This window comes from Prionailurus viverrinus, chromosome E3, assembly GCF_022837055.1.
Source record: "Prionailurus viverrinus isolate Anna chromosome E3, UM_Priviv_1.0, whole genome shotgun sequence".
NCBI classification, from domain to species: domain Eukaryota; kingdom Metazoa; phylum Chordata; class Mammalia; order Carnivora; family Felidae; genus Prionailurus; species Prionailurus viverrinus.
This window is the reverse complement of record NC_062576.1, coordinates 25159396-25177194: the sequence shown is the minus strand read 5'-3', so window position 1 is coordinate 25177194 and position 17799 is coordinate 25159396. Positions and strand designations below refer to the sequence as shown.

The following is a 17799-nucleotide window of genomic DNA, read 5'->3' as shown; positions in this document are numbered from 1 at the left end:
CTTAAGTCGTCTATTAACATTACAAAAGACTCCTTGATTGCCCTCTTCACTTAGGAGATTCCCAGGGTTTCAGGAGCTCTGTGCTAGACCTGGACAAAGACGAAATATGTATTTATTATAAATCACAGTATTACAGTAAAAGAAAGGGGGAAGAAAACCCTTTCTGATTAAGCACCCAACACTACACTGTCTGTTCCAGTGCACTCATGACTGTTGTAGTTGTGTTTATTCACAAAATAAAGTTCTTCAGGTGCCCTGTGATCAAAGGTCAGGACCAAGAAGCTGAGCCAAAATGCTAACCTCTGGCAGGGAAATCTACTCTCAAGAGAAGAAGTCGTTACTCCTGCCACCCAGTAGCCCACCCTATACACACTGGAGTCCATTGACTCATCAGGTGGAAGCTGCTATGACCAAGACCATGGACACTGCATGTTCTACTGTTGGAGAAGTGAATAAAGTATGCCAAAATGGCTGATGGCGCTAAAACAAACTCTGGTCTCTAGTTTAGAGACTCCCTCCTCCGGGTTCTTCTTCCTTTGTTTGCTGCGCGTGTGAAAACCCCCACAGATGTGGAAGCTGACAACTATAAATTACCCTCCCCACTTGCATTCAGTGCTCAGATCTTTGGAGAAACGGTCTTCTCTGCGCCCGCCGGTGTTAAATAAATCTCCAATCCACCAAAATCTCCAAGTGCTGCTTGGTGTTTCCACCAGCGTTCCAGCCTGGTTACATAACACTACCTTCTGCTGACCCCCCTGTCCTGCCCTCCTGCCCACAGTGAAGTGGCTTGCCTCTCCATGCACCACCACCTTCAAGCCAGAAGCAATGTAACTCTATGTATTTTCTGCTTATTGACCCAGTAGTGGCAACCATAAAAGGAAATTCGCATTCTGGTAACTCAACGGGTTACAACTTAAATTCCCACATCAGGATGGACTTCTGTTCTCTGCAATTCTTCTATTTCACCAGGATATACTATGGTTTAGAAACGAGGCTGGTTGCTACTTGAATTTGCCAAGTCCTTGAGATGATAAACTGTTCCCATGTTCTTCGACTCTATATAGGAGCAACCATGTGTGTTTGTAACACGTCTATGACAAAGTTTGCCACCAATCGCTTTGTTTAACACAGCGATTCTTACCCAGGGGTGTATGTCAGACTCACAGGAGCAGCTCTGCTTTAGTTTCCTTTTGCTGCTGTAACAAATTACCACAAGCTCAGGGGCTTAAAAATAACCGATTTATTTTGGAGGTCAGAAATTTGAAATCAGTTTCACTAGGCTGAAGTCAAGATGCATGCCAGTGAGGCTATTTCCTTCTGGAGGCTCTAGGGGAGAGTCCTTTTCCTGGACTCCTTTAGCTTCTGGTGTCCACTTGTTTTCCTTGGCTGGTAGCTCCTCCCTTGTGCTCACTGTGCATCATTCCAGTCTCTGCTGCCTTCGTCACATTGCCTTGTCCTCCTGTGGTCAGATCTCACCCTGTTTCTCTCTTACAGGGATCCTTGTGATTGAAGTTAGGGCCCACGGGGATAATTCAGATAATTTCCCTATCCAGGACCCCGAAATTAATCATGTACTCAAAATCCTCTTTTCCCATGGAAGGTAACATTTCACATGTTTCTGAAATTAGGACATGGATATTTGAGGGCCATTCTTTGGCCTCCCACAGAGCCTAAACATGCTTAGACACCCCTCCTTAAAGATTCCAGTTTAGTAAGTGGGGTCAGGACATGTTTATTTTTCAAAATATATGCCTGATTAACTGCCTGTTACCTAGTACATAGTTATATCCTACCTTCAGTTGCTTATAATTTTATCTCCGAGGTTTTACTTAGATGGCTCCAATGCTGACTGGGCAGCACATACACAAGAACTTGATGATTGACTATCTTATTGAATGCTCACGTGCTTTCTAAGTAGGCTTTGTTTAAGATTTTAAGTAATCTCTGTGCCCAGTGTGGGGCTGGGACCTACAACCCCAAGATCAAGAGTCATGTGCTCTACTAACAAAACCAGCCAGATGCCCCCAAGTAAGTTTTATTCCCATTTTACAGATGTGGAAGTATACTCAGAGATTGTGTTCCATCTGCCCAAAGTCATGCAGCAAGAGAGAGACAGAACTAGAACACAAAACTTATTCTAGCCCTTATTCTAGAACCCTACAAATTTCATAAAACCACCCAAGTCAGCAGAATGGCAGGAAAGAAAAGTTCAATGTTAGAGGAGACTTCCCAAGGCTCATAGGTCCATTACCAACCCCTGTAACCTCCACCCATGGAACTGTTGGGCTGAGTGTCAGAATCCCACATGCCCTTCATCTACCTCCTGAGACCTGTGTCACAATTACAGCTTTTGCTTACTGGATAAGGTAGATTGCAGACACTGGGTGAAGGAGCAGCCTCTTGGGATTTGAGCTCACTCCCCACACAGCTAGGCTGCTTCCCCCACATATGGCAGGATGCGTACCACCCAAAGTTGAGAACATGACTTTCTTCAATCACTCTTACACTTGTTCCAGGTTACCATGGCAACAAGTATTCATCCTAGCAGCTGTTCCACAGCCGGTTAGCTTTTCTGAGTTCTGCCCAAGCATTTGTGGCAAACGTCAGAAACAAGTCTGTGGCAGCACCCTGGAGCCCAGGTCACCTTGATCCTGACTCTACACAAACAGACCAATCTGGGGATGAGAAGCTCCAGCTTCATGATCAAGACACAGTGATATCCTGGACAAGCTACACTAGGGTTCAAGTTGCTCTTCTGTAAAATGTATGCATTTCTAGCAAAGTGTTGGCTGTAGGGACTCATTAGAGGTTATATTTGTTTCCTATTGCTGTTTTAAGAAATTAATACAAACTGAGTGGTTTAAAACACAGGTTATTTTGCAACTTGAATTCAGAAGTCCAAAATGGGGCAGCAGGGCTGTATTCTAGGAGAGAATATATTTGCTTGCCATGCCCCACCTAATATAGGCTGCCTGCATTCCATGGCTTGTAGCCCATGTCATTCTGATTTCTCCCTTTGGGACATGATGTGATTCTGATCTATGTACTCTTTTTATAGGGACCCATGTGATTGGACCCTATTGCATAATAGCCCCTTGTCAGGACCCTTACCACATCTGCCCAGTCCATATAGACTCGGGGAGATCAGGAAGCCACTTAAGTGGCCAACTCTTAAGTGCCATTTTAACGTTTATTTTTATTTTTGGGACAGAGAGAGACAGAGCATGAACAGGGGAGGGGCAGAGAGAGGGAGACACAGAATCGGAAACAGGCTCCAGGCTCTGAGCCATCAGCCCAGAGCCCGACGCGGGGCTCGAACTCACGGACCGTGAGATCGTGACCTGGCTGAAGTCAGACGCTTAACCGACTGCGCCACCCAGGCGCCCCTTAAGTGCCATTTTAAAAAGTACAGCATATGCAAGATTTCTGGTTCTAATATGTAACAGGATAGTCACAGAAAAGTTGGACTCTAACACCATTTGTCATTAGTAGGTTAAGGCCGTATTCTCTTATCAAGCAGTATTTAAAGAATGGCTTTGATGAGATACCTTGAATTTTTAACCTCTGTTACTCTAGACAGACAAGACATTTCCTATAATGGTGTGGGGTTTCCTTCCCCACACCAGGGGTGAGTTCTACCATCTATATCTAATGAATGGAAATTAATATTGGATTCCTCCTTCCAATATATAAGACCTACATTATACATAGCCTTCTTGAGGAAACAACACTTAACAAAACCAGATTATGACATTTCCCAATTGAGGGTTGAAGAAGTCCACAAAACACTGTTTTCACCTCCCTGCCATGTACAGATATTTAATTTTTCTTTTGAGAGAACACACATGTAAGTAGGGGCTGACCAGAGGAAGAGGGAGAGAATCTTAAGCTGGCTACATGCCCGGTGCATAGCCCAACTCAGGCCTCAATCCCACCACTGTGGGATCATGACTTGAGCCAAAATGAAGAGCCAGATGCCCAGTTGTCTGAACCACCCAGGCACACCCCTGTTCAGACATTTAAAAGCTTTATGACTTTTTTCCAAAACAAGTTCTCATTTAGACCTAGGCTTTTTCTAGTTATAGAAATGAACTCGCTTATATTCTCCATTAGTTATCTTGAAGATGGTCTGTTAGAGCTTCAGTGTGAAGCAAACACTAGTCATACTGATTTTATTGCAGTGTAGCAGAAGCTAGGGGACCCTGAGGGAAAAAAGGCTCAGGAAGAATCAATAATCATGTGTTGGTAGTGGGGAAAGCCACTCTCCAGCTCAGCTAAGGGGCTGGTGTTCAGCTGTGGAGTCTTAATGAGACTAGAAATGTTGTAATTGCACTTAAATAAACTAGAACCTTCTAATTTTATCCCTCCAAGGGAGATTGCTGGTCTTGAATTGCATGAGGAATACAGGGAAGAATGTGACTCAATACCTCAAGTTCTCAGGTAAATTTTCAAGGAATAATTTCCATTAGGCAATGTTGGATCAGAACACTAGATAAATCCAATTAATTCCTTGGGAACACATGGTTTCCCTGCCCATCTAGACAAAGAAAATCATGCCAGTGACTAGGGGTGATTTCTTGTCTTTTAGTCTTGCATAGATGAATGGAGGAGTTTAAGACTTGTCTCTGTAGTCAAGAGCCACTGTTTAATTCTCTCGCTCTACCTTTTGGTTAAGGACGTCAAAGCTGCGTTGACAGTAAGCACTGAAGTCACACATTTCCTTATTCACATCCACACAGACTAAAAACCATTGGGGTTGTGGAAAGGTCCTACAGTTACCATTAAAGCATGACTATAAGAGAACACTCCATGTAAGGTTAATGAGGTAAAAACCAAGTAGCTTACTTCAACCATTTTATTTGAAAATCCTTAGCGATTTAACATCATGGTTCTGTTCTTGCGCAGGTAGGTGATGAAGCCTAGCGTTGCCACAAGGCCTGCTAAGGCAGCCACAGCTACCACAGTCTTAAAAGCAACATATCCGGCAGCCCCATACCCTTTTGAGTCCACCACATCTGGGAAGAAAGCAGACATTCAGGTCTTAAGATCATTTCAAATCTAAAGGCTTAAGTTCAAGCCTTAGGCTCCCCAGAGAAGTTAAATTAAGCCTCTAATGTCTCCTTTGGGAAGCTTGCAATAGAGTATTTAGTCTTACTCTTTGAGCCAACTGCTGCTCCTACTTCCTACTAACTTTAATTAACCTAAAATCCGATGGGCTGACACCTGGAAACAATCTTACTGTTCCAGTCTAACCAACATTCTGGCATTCATAGAGATGACCTCGAATGCACAATTTCTTACACTGTCTTAAGTCCCTAACAAAACTTGCAATTTCCAATTGTAAGCCTAAAATTAAGACCATTTGTGATGAGGATATGGGATATGACCAGGAACACCATCTAGTACAGACTCAAATTTGGCAGTGGTAAGTCACATTCATTCTGATCTCATAGTTCCACTTCTAGAAAGATATCCTGAATTTGTTTCATTGGCAAAGATTTAAGAGTATTCTACTGTGACATTATTGACAGAGCTCAAAGTAACCTACAGGTCCTTGATTGAGGACTGTGGCTAAACTACAGCTGTATGCATGCAGTACTATGTAGCTGTTAGCTGTGAGGTGCTCTCTGTACAGATTTAAGTGTTTAAGTGTAAAATCATAGAAAGCAGGTAGAAAGTATGATTCCACTTGTGTTAAAGGGAGATTTTTTTTTAAGGGGGATTTTTGGAAGAGTACACAAGAGACTTAATCAAGTATAGCTAGGAAGAGATACTCCTTTCTCTTCCTTAGAGAGAGATTCTTTCACTGCTTAGAATTACTATAATCATGTATTACTCATTTATGGTTAAATTCAACATAAAAGGTATGAACTTGAGTTCAGGAAGTGCCCTAAGCTTTAGCTCCATACCTCTGAGTGAAGAGCTATCTGACAGCAGGAGGATGGGTCCTGGAAGACTCACTATCATTTTCTCCTCTTCAGTGGTGCCTGTGGCTGGAGGGAGAAATTGGAATTTGTGTCTGTCTGACCTCTGGAATAGCGAGGAGTAGAGAGGGGTGTTGATGGACTTTTTTGAGCACATCTCCATCGAGTCCCCTGCTCTATGTGGGTTTTCCCCACCTTTGCAGGAGAGGACATACACCTTAGAGTAAGAATAGGATAAAATCTCTAAGAATAATCAAAGATTAAGTTCCGAGTCAACCTGGACTCCAGCATAGTAACTTTTGGGAGTCATGTTTGCAAAACATCAGGCTCCAGTCCATGTATAAAACCAAATTTGCCCATAGTCTTATCAAGAACTGGTCATCTCAGTCTTACTCTATTGGCAGGGCAGACTGGGCTAAGAAGGTTTCTTGCTACTGAATGAACAGTCTCAATCAACCCCCCTCCTTTTTTTTTTTTTTTTTTTAACTTTTTTTTTCATGTCAACTCTTCACCACACTTGGGTCTCAAACTCACATTCCTGAGATCAAGAATTCCATGCTCTAGCAACTGAGCCATCCGAGCACCCCAAAGCCTTATTCTTAGTTTCTAGTTCTATAAAGACCAGTCTTGCTTTGACAACTCATGGCAACAAGGACTTCAAGTTATTACCTCTCCTGTGTCTGAATGACACAGGGCAAGTCACGGAACACAGAGGGGAGTCAGCAGACAGTCGACTGCAGATTAAGACACTGCAGTGGAAGTAGACCTGGGGATAAAGGAAGAGTTAAGTGGAACTGATGCACTCACTTTTGACCTGTCCCAGGTGACTTAATCACTTACCAGACTAGAAAGCACTTGGGCCTCTGATACAAAGGCAAAGGTCTTCACATCAAACCTCCGATAGTGAGAAGGATAGGTCACAGAGGAGCCAACTGGATGGAAGGTGGTTCTGTGGTTGTCCAGGGTGTATTCACAGCTAGGAGGCACACATCAGCAAAGACTATCAGCTTCATTTTTCCTGAAGTTTAACTCAACATCTGCCCATATTCAGCTATGTGTATTCAAACACCTTCAGAATTGTTCTACCTTCTACCTGTACATTTTGTTTACTATACTTCTGACATGGCGTCTCCACAAATATTAAGTCATGAGTTGTATATGCTAGTTGTTTTTCGAACATGCATTAATAAAATTTAAGTACCTATTTGTTTGCCAGCTCAACTTATCAAGAACCTCCAGTTTTATAGGTGTGTTTTCATCGGACATTGGCTTAATCCTTCCATACTCATCTGAGTACTTATTTTATCCCAGGCAGTTAATATAGATCAGGGACAAGGAAAGTAGAGAATTGGGGTGTCGGAGTGGCTCACTTGGTTGAGCAACCAACTTTGGCTCAGGTCATGATCCCCTAGTCCAGGAGTTTGAGCCCCACATCAGGCTCTGTGCTGGCAACTCAGAGCCTGGGGCCTGCTTTGGATTCTGGGTCTCTCTCTGCCCATCCCCCCTTACTTCTCTCTCCTCTCTCAAAAATAAATAAAAAACTAAAAGAATAGTAAAGAACTACTGCTATTTTACCTCTGATGATACAAGAGGTTGGTAGCTGTAGAGAAAATCTTATGTTAGATGGGCTACATGTAGTCCTGGACCAAGAGTGTACCTGGAGTTTAAGAGCTTAGGAACAGACTATAAGGGCTTCAAGGAAGGTAATCTATGGTTTCTATACAGATGAAGACCCTTGAGGGCAGAGCTGGGAGGACAGCCACCAATTCACATGTGTCTAGTCACAGCTTCAGAGCATTATGGATCAAGTCAGATAGGCATTTAAATCCCACTATTTACTACATCTTATTTTGGCTAGTCATTTAAGCAGCCAGCTTGGGTTTTATCATGAAGTGGGGTGGCTAGTGTCTTTTCATAGCGTGAGGAGGTTCAACTAATGCATGTTGAGTACCTAGCACCTTGCTTGGAACATGGGTGAATAGGAACTGGCAATCTCTTCTCTCTAGATCAAAAGTATTAGAGCCTGGCATCCTTGGAGAGGAACCCATTCTTTTTTTTTTTTTTTTTAATTTTTTTTTCAACGTTTATTTATTTTTGGGACAGAGACAGAGCATGAACAGGGGAGGGGCAGAGAGAGAGGGAGACACAGAATCTGAAATAGGCTCCAGGCTCTGAGCCATCAGCCCAGAGCCTGATGCGGGGCTCGAACCCACGGACCGCGAGATCGTGACCTGGCTGAAGTCGGACGCTTAACCGACTGCGCCACCCAGGCGCCCCGAACCCATTCTTTTAGATTCAAGGTTAAGAGCAAAGTTTATCATCCTATTGGACCAATGACTGGTTACTAATGAGTACCAAAATCAGCACTTTTGTGACCTAGTGCTCTTCTGAAACCCTAGAGGGTTTTATCTTCTCACTGGTCTTTTTTTTCCCTAAAATTTTTTAAAGTAATCTCTACACCCAACACGGGGCTCACACACAATCCTGAGATCAAAAGTCACATGCTGTACTGAGCCAGCCAGGAGTCTCTTCACTGGTGTTTTGATTAGCTGAGCTACCTTATCTATAGAGAATACCTACCCATCCATGATAATATTCCACTGGGGGACGGAGGCTGGGTCCATCGTGGGTGTTGCCCAGCAGTCATCTAAGACCAGCTTGATGTTGGGGTCAGACCTATTTAGGACTCTCACTTCCAAATAAATTGGTTGGCGGAGGTATTTCACCACAGGGTACTCCTTCTCCCTGTAAGGTTGGAGGTAGGATTTATCTGAAATGGAATTGAGACCTCTTCAGTATTCAAATGGTTGATGGTTGCAATAGGAGCTAAAGCATCACTAATGTTCCATTAGTCTGGCATCATCACAAAGTTCAGGTTAGCGAAGATTTACCTCAAAGGATTTCAGCAGGTTTTTTTTTTAATTTTTCAGTGTTTTTCTCAAAAAAAAAAAAAAAAGAGAGAGAGAGGAGGTGAGCAAGGGAGGAGTAGATAGAGGGAGACAGAATCCAAAGCAGGTTCTGCACTATAAGCAGAGCAGGGCTGGAACTCAGTAACTGTGAGATCATGACCTGAGCCAAAGTTGAACACTTAACCAACTGAGCCACATAAGTGCCCCAAGCAGATTTTTTAGGTTGTAACATCTCACCTGGGTAGGTTTGCAGGATTAAGGCAAGTGGACCTGGCCTCACTGAGGCCTCTGGAGGAGGAAGACTTTGGACTCTGGTATTTATTAGCATGTCACCCTTGCTGTAATGGCACTGCACTGTCATTCTGTAAGACATTAGGGGAGGGGCAAGGTGGTACAGAAGAATTTTAGGTTAGGATCCTGCTTGAATTTCATCTGGAGCTTAACAAGTAGCAATTTAATCATACCTGAATTCACTATCTCTAGAAATTGTGCTTGGAGGAAGATCCGCCCAGACAGCATGTATTTCATTTTCATAGACGACTTTGCCTTCCTTGAACTTAAAGTTGGATAAAGGTTAGAAGCTACAAACAAGTGACCTCGAGGTCAAGCCCTAGCATTCCATAGTCTGCCAGCACTAACCTTATGTCTTGTCCCGCATCCATTCAGGGGTATGTGAAACAGTATCAGCCCTTGAGATGCAGCCTGGAAGGTAGGTTGGCAGGATGAGTCTCCCACCCTTAGGGTTTCTAAGTTGAGAGCTGGTTTTGTCTGGTGACTGTAGACCTTTATGTCCATAAACCCATCCTGAGTACACAGGTCACCTGTAACTAGATGGTGGTCAGAGTTTAAAGTAGTTTGTCTGCCAGGTGAATGGTATTTACCAACACTGAAGTGCGGATGAGGAGATCTAGGAGAAACCCTTGAGGGGCTGAAGTTATTCATGGATCAGATTATGGCTTAAAGTGTAATGCCTTGTATCATCATGTCCCTTATTTCAAGACTCACAAATCCTGAGTGGTTTGGGGAGGGCAAGGATGGAGGGTAGTGGACGCAGGAGCTAGTTTTCTTATTGTCTGGACTGGATACATGTTAGTAAACAAGAGAAGCACAGGGGCAGAGGCAATACTGAAGAAATACCTACTCCCTGTTTTTGAGCCACTTATCAGCATTTGGGGGAAGTCCTTTCAACTTTTGTAGCCCTTATAATTACAGGTTTGGATCAATCGTATTTAGATGGTGGGCTCAGGCTCCTAAACCACAATATATCCAGGCTACTTAAACATGGATCACTTATACATACAGGTACCTATCACTGTCTTTTGGAGAGCTTATCTACTTAGGATGCTGTTTTAGTAGCTATACTGAGATTTCTGATCTCATCAGTTTCCTCAGTAGAAGCAATACAGAGTCAGAACTTCTGTACCCATTCTGACCTACAGAAAGGCTAAGGGAGAAATAATGTAAAAAACCATTTTTCTTGGAAATGTTTTTACCTATAGAAACTGGTGACTCACAGACACACTCAGGATAAAGCACCGTGGATATAGTCTCTTGATTAAAGGCAAAGGTCAGCTTGAGTGAAGCTAAGTAGAACTGATAGGGTAGGCATTTTTCAGAGAACTGCAAGGAGAGAGGAATATCAATTAGCCACAGCCTTGGGGGCCCAGAACAGTCCCAGTGAAGCAGGAAGGAAGTACACTGAATACCTGTAGGGCACACTCTAGAATTAATCTGGATTCCCTTCAAACCACAACAAGCAAGATCCTATCACTTCTCCAGATCAGGATGCTTTCCTAGGCAGGAAATTTATTGCTTTAAACTCATGCCCTGAAATACCCAGCTCTGCATGCTCTTTGTACTTTTCACTGAAGCCTGAATTTACAGATCAAATTCCAAAGAGTGGAGTGCTCTGCCAAGCTAGGTCTGATTAATCAAGCATTCTACAAATGTTGTCAGATGTTATTGAGAAACACACTACCCCAACCTAAGATTACTCTATGGTGTCCCTGGCAATTCCATCAGTCAAGACTGGCCTCCAAGTTAACAGTTCAGGACACTTTTGTTTGGATCAAACTGTCCCGCTTTTAGTAGGGCATAGGAGGGTCATCAGTAACAACTTATAATCAGTTCGATGAGCTGAGTTACACACACACACACACACACACACACACACACACACACACACACAATGAAACAAACAAAAAACCCCACACAGGAATACTTCCATTGCAGCGGTTTAGGAGGCTGTATGTTTCAGAGTAAATTTCAGTTACTGGAGAATTCGCTTCGGCCAAGTGATCAAATGAGGCCTTCGATTTTTCATCTATTCTACTGACAGTTTATGGACCAGTCATGAGCTGTATCAGAGTTATTTAACGACTGTGCTTCAAGTCTGGCTTTCTTTAAGCCTAGCTGTTCATGATAGGAACATACTTCCATTTTGAGAAGAGTTTTGCTGAAGTGCAATGTCAAGCCACTTGACTCTTCTTTATCAATCCCATTGTTGTGCAGCTGGCTTACAGCAAAGTTCCTATTTTCAGAGCTCACAGATTTTAACTTCCCAGGAAACTCTGGTATGGTCAGAGTCACATGTGTGGCGTTACAGGTCACAGCATCTAGAAGGAATGGCCAACACAATGCCCATGATCAGCTTTAAGCCCCTAGAACAGTGTCTCCCACAACTGGAGTTGCCCCTTCCTTTATGTCAGGGCCTTACCTGACATACAAAGCACTCGTGTTGTTAAGATGATCTTCTGCCCAAGAGATTCATGTATCAACTTCAGAGGCACCATGTAGAGGTGACTGTTACCTTGCTGAGGGTGGGGTGGGGAGAGAATATTTTTCCAACATTGGTTTACTTGAATTTCTTACAAATGCTCTAGGAGTCATCAGGGCAAACATATACTCAAGTATTGGGCACTATTTTGGCCCAACTAGAATTTAAGCAGTTTGTCCAATGACTATTTATCAGATGTTCTAGTTTTTAAATCTTATGTCTCCTAACCTATGGCCAGTCAGTATTGTCTACTGGTAGGACCTATACGTCACTCGTAGGCAGATGTGAACAAAAGCTGGTTTTATCTTAACAGCATTCAGAGGAAATGTTTGTAAAACTCAGCAATCTGTTTATATTCTATGTGTAACAGGACTGTTCTTGTTAAAATGGCTGACATTTAAGCGCTTATCTGCTAGGACCTGTTTAAATTACTTTCACATATTAACTCATTTAACTTCATGTCTTCATTGTTGGCCCTCAAAGCACCAATTTCTACAAGCAATCATTGTCCTATGATGTATAACAACAACATCTTAATTGCTCAAAGACCTTCATGGTACCCTAGATCACATAGAGTAGATCTAGATAGATCTATGGGAAGAACACATCTGTTTTGTTCACCCTTTTATCTTTCATACTCAGTGCAGCGCCTAGCACATGGGAGGCATTAAGATACCTGTTCAATCAATTGTATTCTCAGTTATTTTGAAGACATGGTTGAGACCACACTTAGACTTAGAATATTGGTCTGTCTTTTGGTAGTGGTACAAGAAGATTCATACCTACCATGTAGTGAGTCACTCCAGTGGCATTGAATGACACCTGGAAGGTGATCTTGTGGTTATCAAACAGGATATTGTATCCTTGTCTCAAGACATCCTGAAGAGTCAGAGTTTTGGCTTTTGTACCATCACCAACCTCAATGCTCCATCCCATCGGATTCTTGGTATCCTAAAGATACAAGTTTGATTTAGAGGGCTGGTGCTCACCTTAACTCCAAGACTATTTGTCTACTTAATATTTTAATCAAGATTGAAGTTAGGTCACTTCTACTATAGAACTAAAGGTTACTTAGGTCTGTAATTTAACAGGTGACTTTCATACCGTATTTTCATCAGCCAGGCCGGGAATGACATTAAAGGTAAACTAGAAAGAAAAAGTAAAGAAACCATGATGTGAGGCTTTGATTTGGCAGAGAAGGTTTCTGAAATCATGCCACCTGTCAATATGTATAGAACACCCAGAGCAACTGCTGTGTACTTCTACCAAGAGGTCTGGTTGTGGGGTAAGAAGAGGCCCAAGTCCAGTCATGAAAACTAGCTGTGCCCTTAGACATCATTTCATCTCTAGGCTTCCGATGACAAAAAGCAATTCCAACATCACAACTCTCCTCCAGTTTTAAACTGGGACACTAAGTTCTTAGATGCTCATTTTTTCCCTTTGTCCACAGAAATCAAGCATTCAGTCAAGTCATGCCTTTTTATCATTGTTATAATCAAGGATGAATTTATTTTCCCATTGTTGATATTAGTTATGTCAGACTATAAAATCCCAGATTAGGAGATTGGGCTATTTTGCTTTTTTACTGTATCTTAGCATCTGGCACAGAACCTGGCACATCATGGGCATTCAATTTGTCTCATGTTTTTTAATGTGATTGCAGCTACCAATGTAATCCTTTCTACTGCCAGGTATGATGTGCTGAGCACTGTATATACCCTCTCATTAATTCTCAGGGCCATCCTTTGAGTTAAGTACTATTGTCTCCTGCTTAAGACTTGGAAACTAAGACTCAATATGGTCAAGAAATGAATCCAAAGCCACATCATCAATTAGTGGTGAATACCAGATTGTAATCCTGATCCTGTTCCTAACACCAGCTCTGTGTAGACCACCCCATTTCCCCTGCAGTAACCATGAGAAGCCATCAGTCTGCTTCACTCACAGACATGGAATCCTTTGTGCAGATAGTGGATCCTGCATGCTCATGGGTTTCTTCTGCTTGCATAACTGGACAGTTGATCTGATACATCAAACTGTTATGTCTTGAAGCAGCATTGTGGTCCTTGAGTCTGATGATCATCCGGTGCTGGCCAAGCTGTGTGCAAAGGCATAGTAACAACAGTAAGTGCTGGTACCTTGGTGGGAAAGGTGATTCCAGAAGACCATTGGATCCAGCTGAATGGCCAGACTCTTGAGGTTACTAGTACCACAGGTTCTGGAAAGTAACCATTCCTATACAAAGATAGGCTATAGCTAGTGCTTTCAAATATCCTAGGTAAGACTCCTGTCTTGGCAGAAAGTAGTTTATTGAGCTTCAGGGATTAGAGTTAAGGTTTTGATTTGACATTTACCTTTGAATATCATGGTTCCAGCTAATTTGGCACCTCTGCCCAAGTCAAACAAATATTGAGCACGTATTTATCAGTCATTGTTTGGGTGCTAGACAGGGCCATCTTTGGTATTTTCCCCTCGTTTAGGGAACTCAGTCTCAAGAAAAGGACAGCCACCTTTTTTCTATTAACTATTAATAAGTATTTTAGGATTTTAAGGCCACATACGATTTCTAACATGTACTTTTTAAGTCTTTAAAAACCATCCTTAGCTCAAGGACTATCACACACATGCATACATGCACATCATGGGCTCAATGTGGCCATCCACAGTTTGTAGTTGGCAGACCCTTGGTCTAAAGCAAACTCTATCCTCTCTGAAAGTTGGCAAAGGCCATCTCCGAAAGGAAAAATTAATTACTGGAGGTTTTCACTGCAGAGTTAGATCAAGTAGCCAGTTAAGTATGCAGATTTCTAAAATGTACCTTAGACCTAAGTCATCAACTTAGATCAATGAACTAAGTGTATACAAAGTTCCCCAAGTGATTCTTGGCTACTTGACAGGTTTCCTTTACTGCTCCCAATAACCTTGATTGGGCAGTACTGTTGCTTGGCAATAGAGAAAACCCTATGGCTCAGCTGCTGCTTGCCTTCCAACACCTGTTTTTATAGCATAGCAGTTCTCTTTGCCAGCACCAAAATAGCCTTCAGTTGCCCATGGAGGTTACTGATCAGAGTATCTCATTTTAAACATTTGTTGTATCTTACTGCTATGCCAAGTTCTTCATCTGTATCTTATTAATTTTTAGGTTCCCTGTAGAAAAGGTACCATAATCCCCCTTTTGCAATGAGCAAGCCAAGGCTTAGAAAGGTTAGCTTACTTGCTCAAGATCACAACTCGAGAGTGGCAAAGCCAGAACTCATACCAAGGCCCTAACTTCAGGGTTTTTCATTTTCAGCATTATTGACATTTCAGGACTGGTAATTCCATGTTAAAGGGAGCCACCCTGTGCAATGTAGGCTTTTTAGCAGCAACTGTGGCTTGTACCTGCTGGATGCCAGTGGCAGACAGCCCCCTACACCAGTTGTGACAGCCAGTAAGGTCTTCAAAAGGTCTCCAAACATTGCACAATGTCCTCTTGGAAGACAAAACTAAACAACTCCCCCCAACCCCCAAAAACAGTAACAAAAACCAACCAAAAAACCAACCAACCAACCACCACCACCAACCACCCTTGATTGAGAGTAACTGCTCTACTCTAAAGCTAAATACTCAAAACTATTACTTACCGTTCTTCTGGTACAGGTCTCATATGGGGCCTTTAAGGTGAGCTTTTCTGGATCCAAGATGTAAGTGCAGTTCAACAATTCAAAACTAAAGGGATCTATAGAAGCCAGAGCAAATGGCCAAGAAGTACATTACAGTAACAAAGTAAACCAAAGCTACATAGCCAAGAATATCAATCCATTTCTAAGCTCCATCATTTTACTTTTTATTGTCCCAGATGGGTGATAGGACCCAAGCTTTAAAAGATGCTGTGGTTTGCTACTAAAGATTTCTCAGGAAATTCTGAGATAAGACAGGTTTCTAAAGCAAGATGAGGTCTCTCACTATTACTGGCATCATGCAAATCAGGGACCCCTGTGGCATCATGGGAATTGGGTGTCAGTTACTCTAAAGTTTGCATACTCTGCTCACCTCAAAAATAGGGCTAGCCTTGAACTAAGAGTTTTCTACTAAGACTAAGATAAGAATATACACATTACCTACCCACCACAGATGTATGCCATTTTTTGGTGCCAAAATCACTTGGAAATTCCACTGCCATTCTAGTTTCATAGCAAGTGACAGTACCTGAAGAGGAAAGGAAAAGTTTGGGGCCTCCTTGAGCTGCAGGAGGCAGAATTCCTAAACTTATGGAGTCACCTCTCCAACAGGCATCAGGGAAGAATACCACTTGCAAGAGGCAAACTTTGATCCCTACCTTCAGGGAGCTCACAGATTGGTGGCAAAGACATAACTAAAATGCAAGTTACCAACTGTAGGGAAGTTGTCAGTTAAATGCCTGGGGCTTTCTGGAACTCTCCAAAGTTAAGCCCAGAAGAGGCCCCAGAACAGGGACCAGGCTAGAACCTTGACAATGATGCTGACAGAGGTGGGGATGGTAGGTCTGTGAAAAGCTGGAGAACAAATGTTCTATCTAAAGACTTTTCAACTTGAAGTTTAAAAAATGCCCAACATGGGGTGCCTGGCTGGCTCAGTCAGAAGAGCATGCAAGACTCTTGATCTTAGGGTCCTCAGTTTGAATCCCGTGTTAAGCGTAGAGAGTATTTAAACTTAAAAACTTCACCCTACATAAGCCCAAGAACACTTTTTAAAGGCTAAATTCTACCTATAATATGCTATTTTACATCCTCTTGCCCACGTGAAAGTTTAAAAAACTCATAAGCAGAGAAGCTCCAATTTTGTCTGTCATGTTGATGCTTGCCTTAAGCATAAGCTTGTGTTTGAAAAGGACTACACTTAAAGATGGGGATTTAGTGTTGTGTTCTGCTGTTTTGGGGGTACCATAAAGCTTGAGGCAGTAAGGGAATAAAAACTAGTGTAGGTATTTTGCAACATCTTTTCTTTAGCTAGTATACCAAGTCATGGGTAAGTAATAGCAAAATCTACTGACTTGATCAAACTAAGAAACCGGGTGAGTGGAGATTGTGGCCCATGTTAACGTTCCCTGGCCATCTAGCTGCAACCTGTTTGAAAGATGCTAAGGGCATTTCCCCTCACCCAACAGACATACCTGGGAAGACAGGATTCACCAACTGCAAAACACCTATGGAATTCACTGAAGTCACGAGGATAAAGAGTACAAAAAGTGACCTGTAGGTGCTAGAAGGAGATTGGGAAGAGAGTTAAGGAGGAAAGAGCTTCAGCAAACAAGGCCATTGTGTCTGTCCCTACTCTGCTGCCAGAATTACTCACCTCCAATCTGCACTAAACCAGCTTGAAGGACTCCCACTATCTTCTTTCTGTCTGGAGGCCATGGCCAAATGTATCACCAAATCAACCAGATAGAGGGATGGGTTGTTCTGTGCTTTTTTTATAGCAGAACATAGAACATGACCCCGCCCTCTCCCCATTGGAGACACCTGAGTTTTCTCCAGCTTTCTCACCTGAGAGGAGGGATTTGGGACAGGAAGGACTTTCTGGAAGGCCTGAAGGAAGCATAATTCTGCCCTTCCTGACATTTGCCTTTGGGTTATTCTACCAGCTTCTCTGTGGGCCAGCCATGAAACCAGACGTCACTAAAATTGGCTCCAGGTAAATGAATTGGTGTTTTTCTCCATAACACTGGGCAAAATTAGTATTTTTTGGGAAAAATACAACTCCAGTGTAGAGTGAAAGAGGGTGGTGGATTTTATTGAAGAAAGAACATCTCTTGTTCATACCATCTTCAAGTAACAAACCTTTCCTTTAAGTAACCCCTAGTTTCCTGGCTGTTATCACTACCCTGGCAATGTGCATGAAGTACCTTTACAAAAAATGATGATATATTATTTCCCCCACGTATAAAAATTTAAATTAACTGCAAAAATTCAGACAATTACAGAAGGATATAGAGAAAAGGAAAAAGTCACCTGTAATCTTGCCACTGCTAATATTTAGATATATAGCTTTATGGGCTTTTTGTACAAACACCACACACAAAAACCAATAACCTGGGATCAAAGTTTAGGTAATGTTTTGTAACCTGATTTTACCACTTTACATGACATGGGCATTTTATATATCAAACATAAAGATCTCCATTACCATTTTTAAGATTGCATAGTATTTAATGTCTAGATAAATCAGCCTT

General features: G+C 42.3%; 1 protein-coding gene across 1 annotated transcript; it reads right to left on the bottom strand.

Annotated features, from left to right (window-relative positions):
* Window positions 1–4843: 4843 nt before the first annotated feature.
* ZP2 (zona pellucida glycoprotein 2) lies at window positions 4844–17027 on the bottom strand. Its single transcript, XM_047838160.1, has 18 exons — window positions 16923–17027; window positions 16741–16829; window positions 15714–15797; window positions 15233–15327; window positions 13555–13707; window positions 12714–12755; window positions 12396–12560; window positions 11550–11646; window positions 11267–11448; window positions 10327–10453; window positions 9473–9660; window positions 9298–9389; window positions 9071–9195; window positions 8505–8694; window positions 6765–6900; window positions 6594–6690; window positions 5910–5993; window positions 4844–5015 (listed from the first exon to the last, which is right to left on the bottom strand). Exons 1-18 carry the CDS (start codon window positions 16982–16984, stop codon window positions 4870–4872), a joined length of 2154 nt encoding a protein of 717 aa, XP_047694116.1. The 5' UTR covers window positions 16985–17027; the 3' UTR covers window positions 4844–4869.
* Between the last annotated feature and the right edge of the window lie 772 nt (window positions 17028–17799).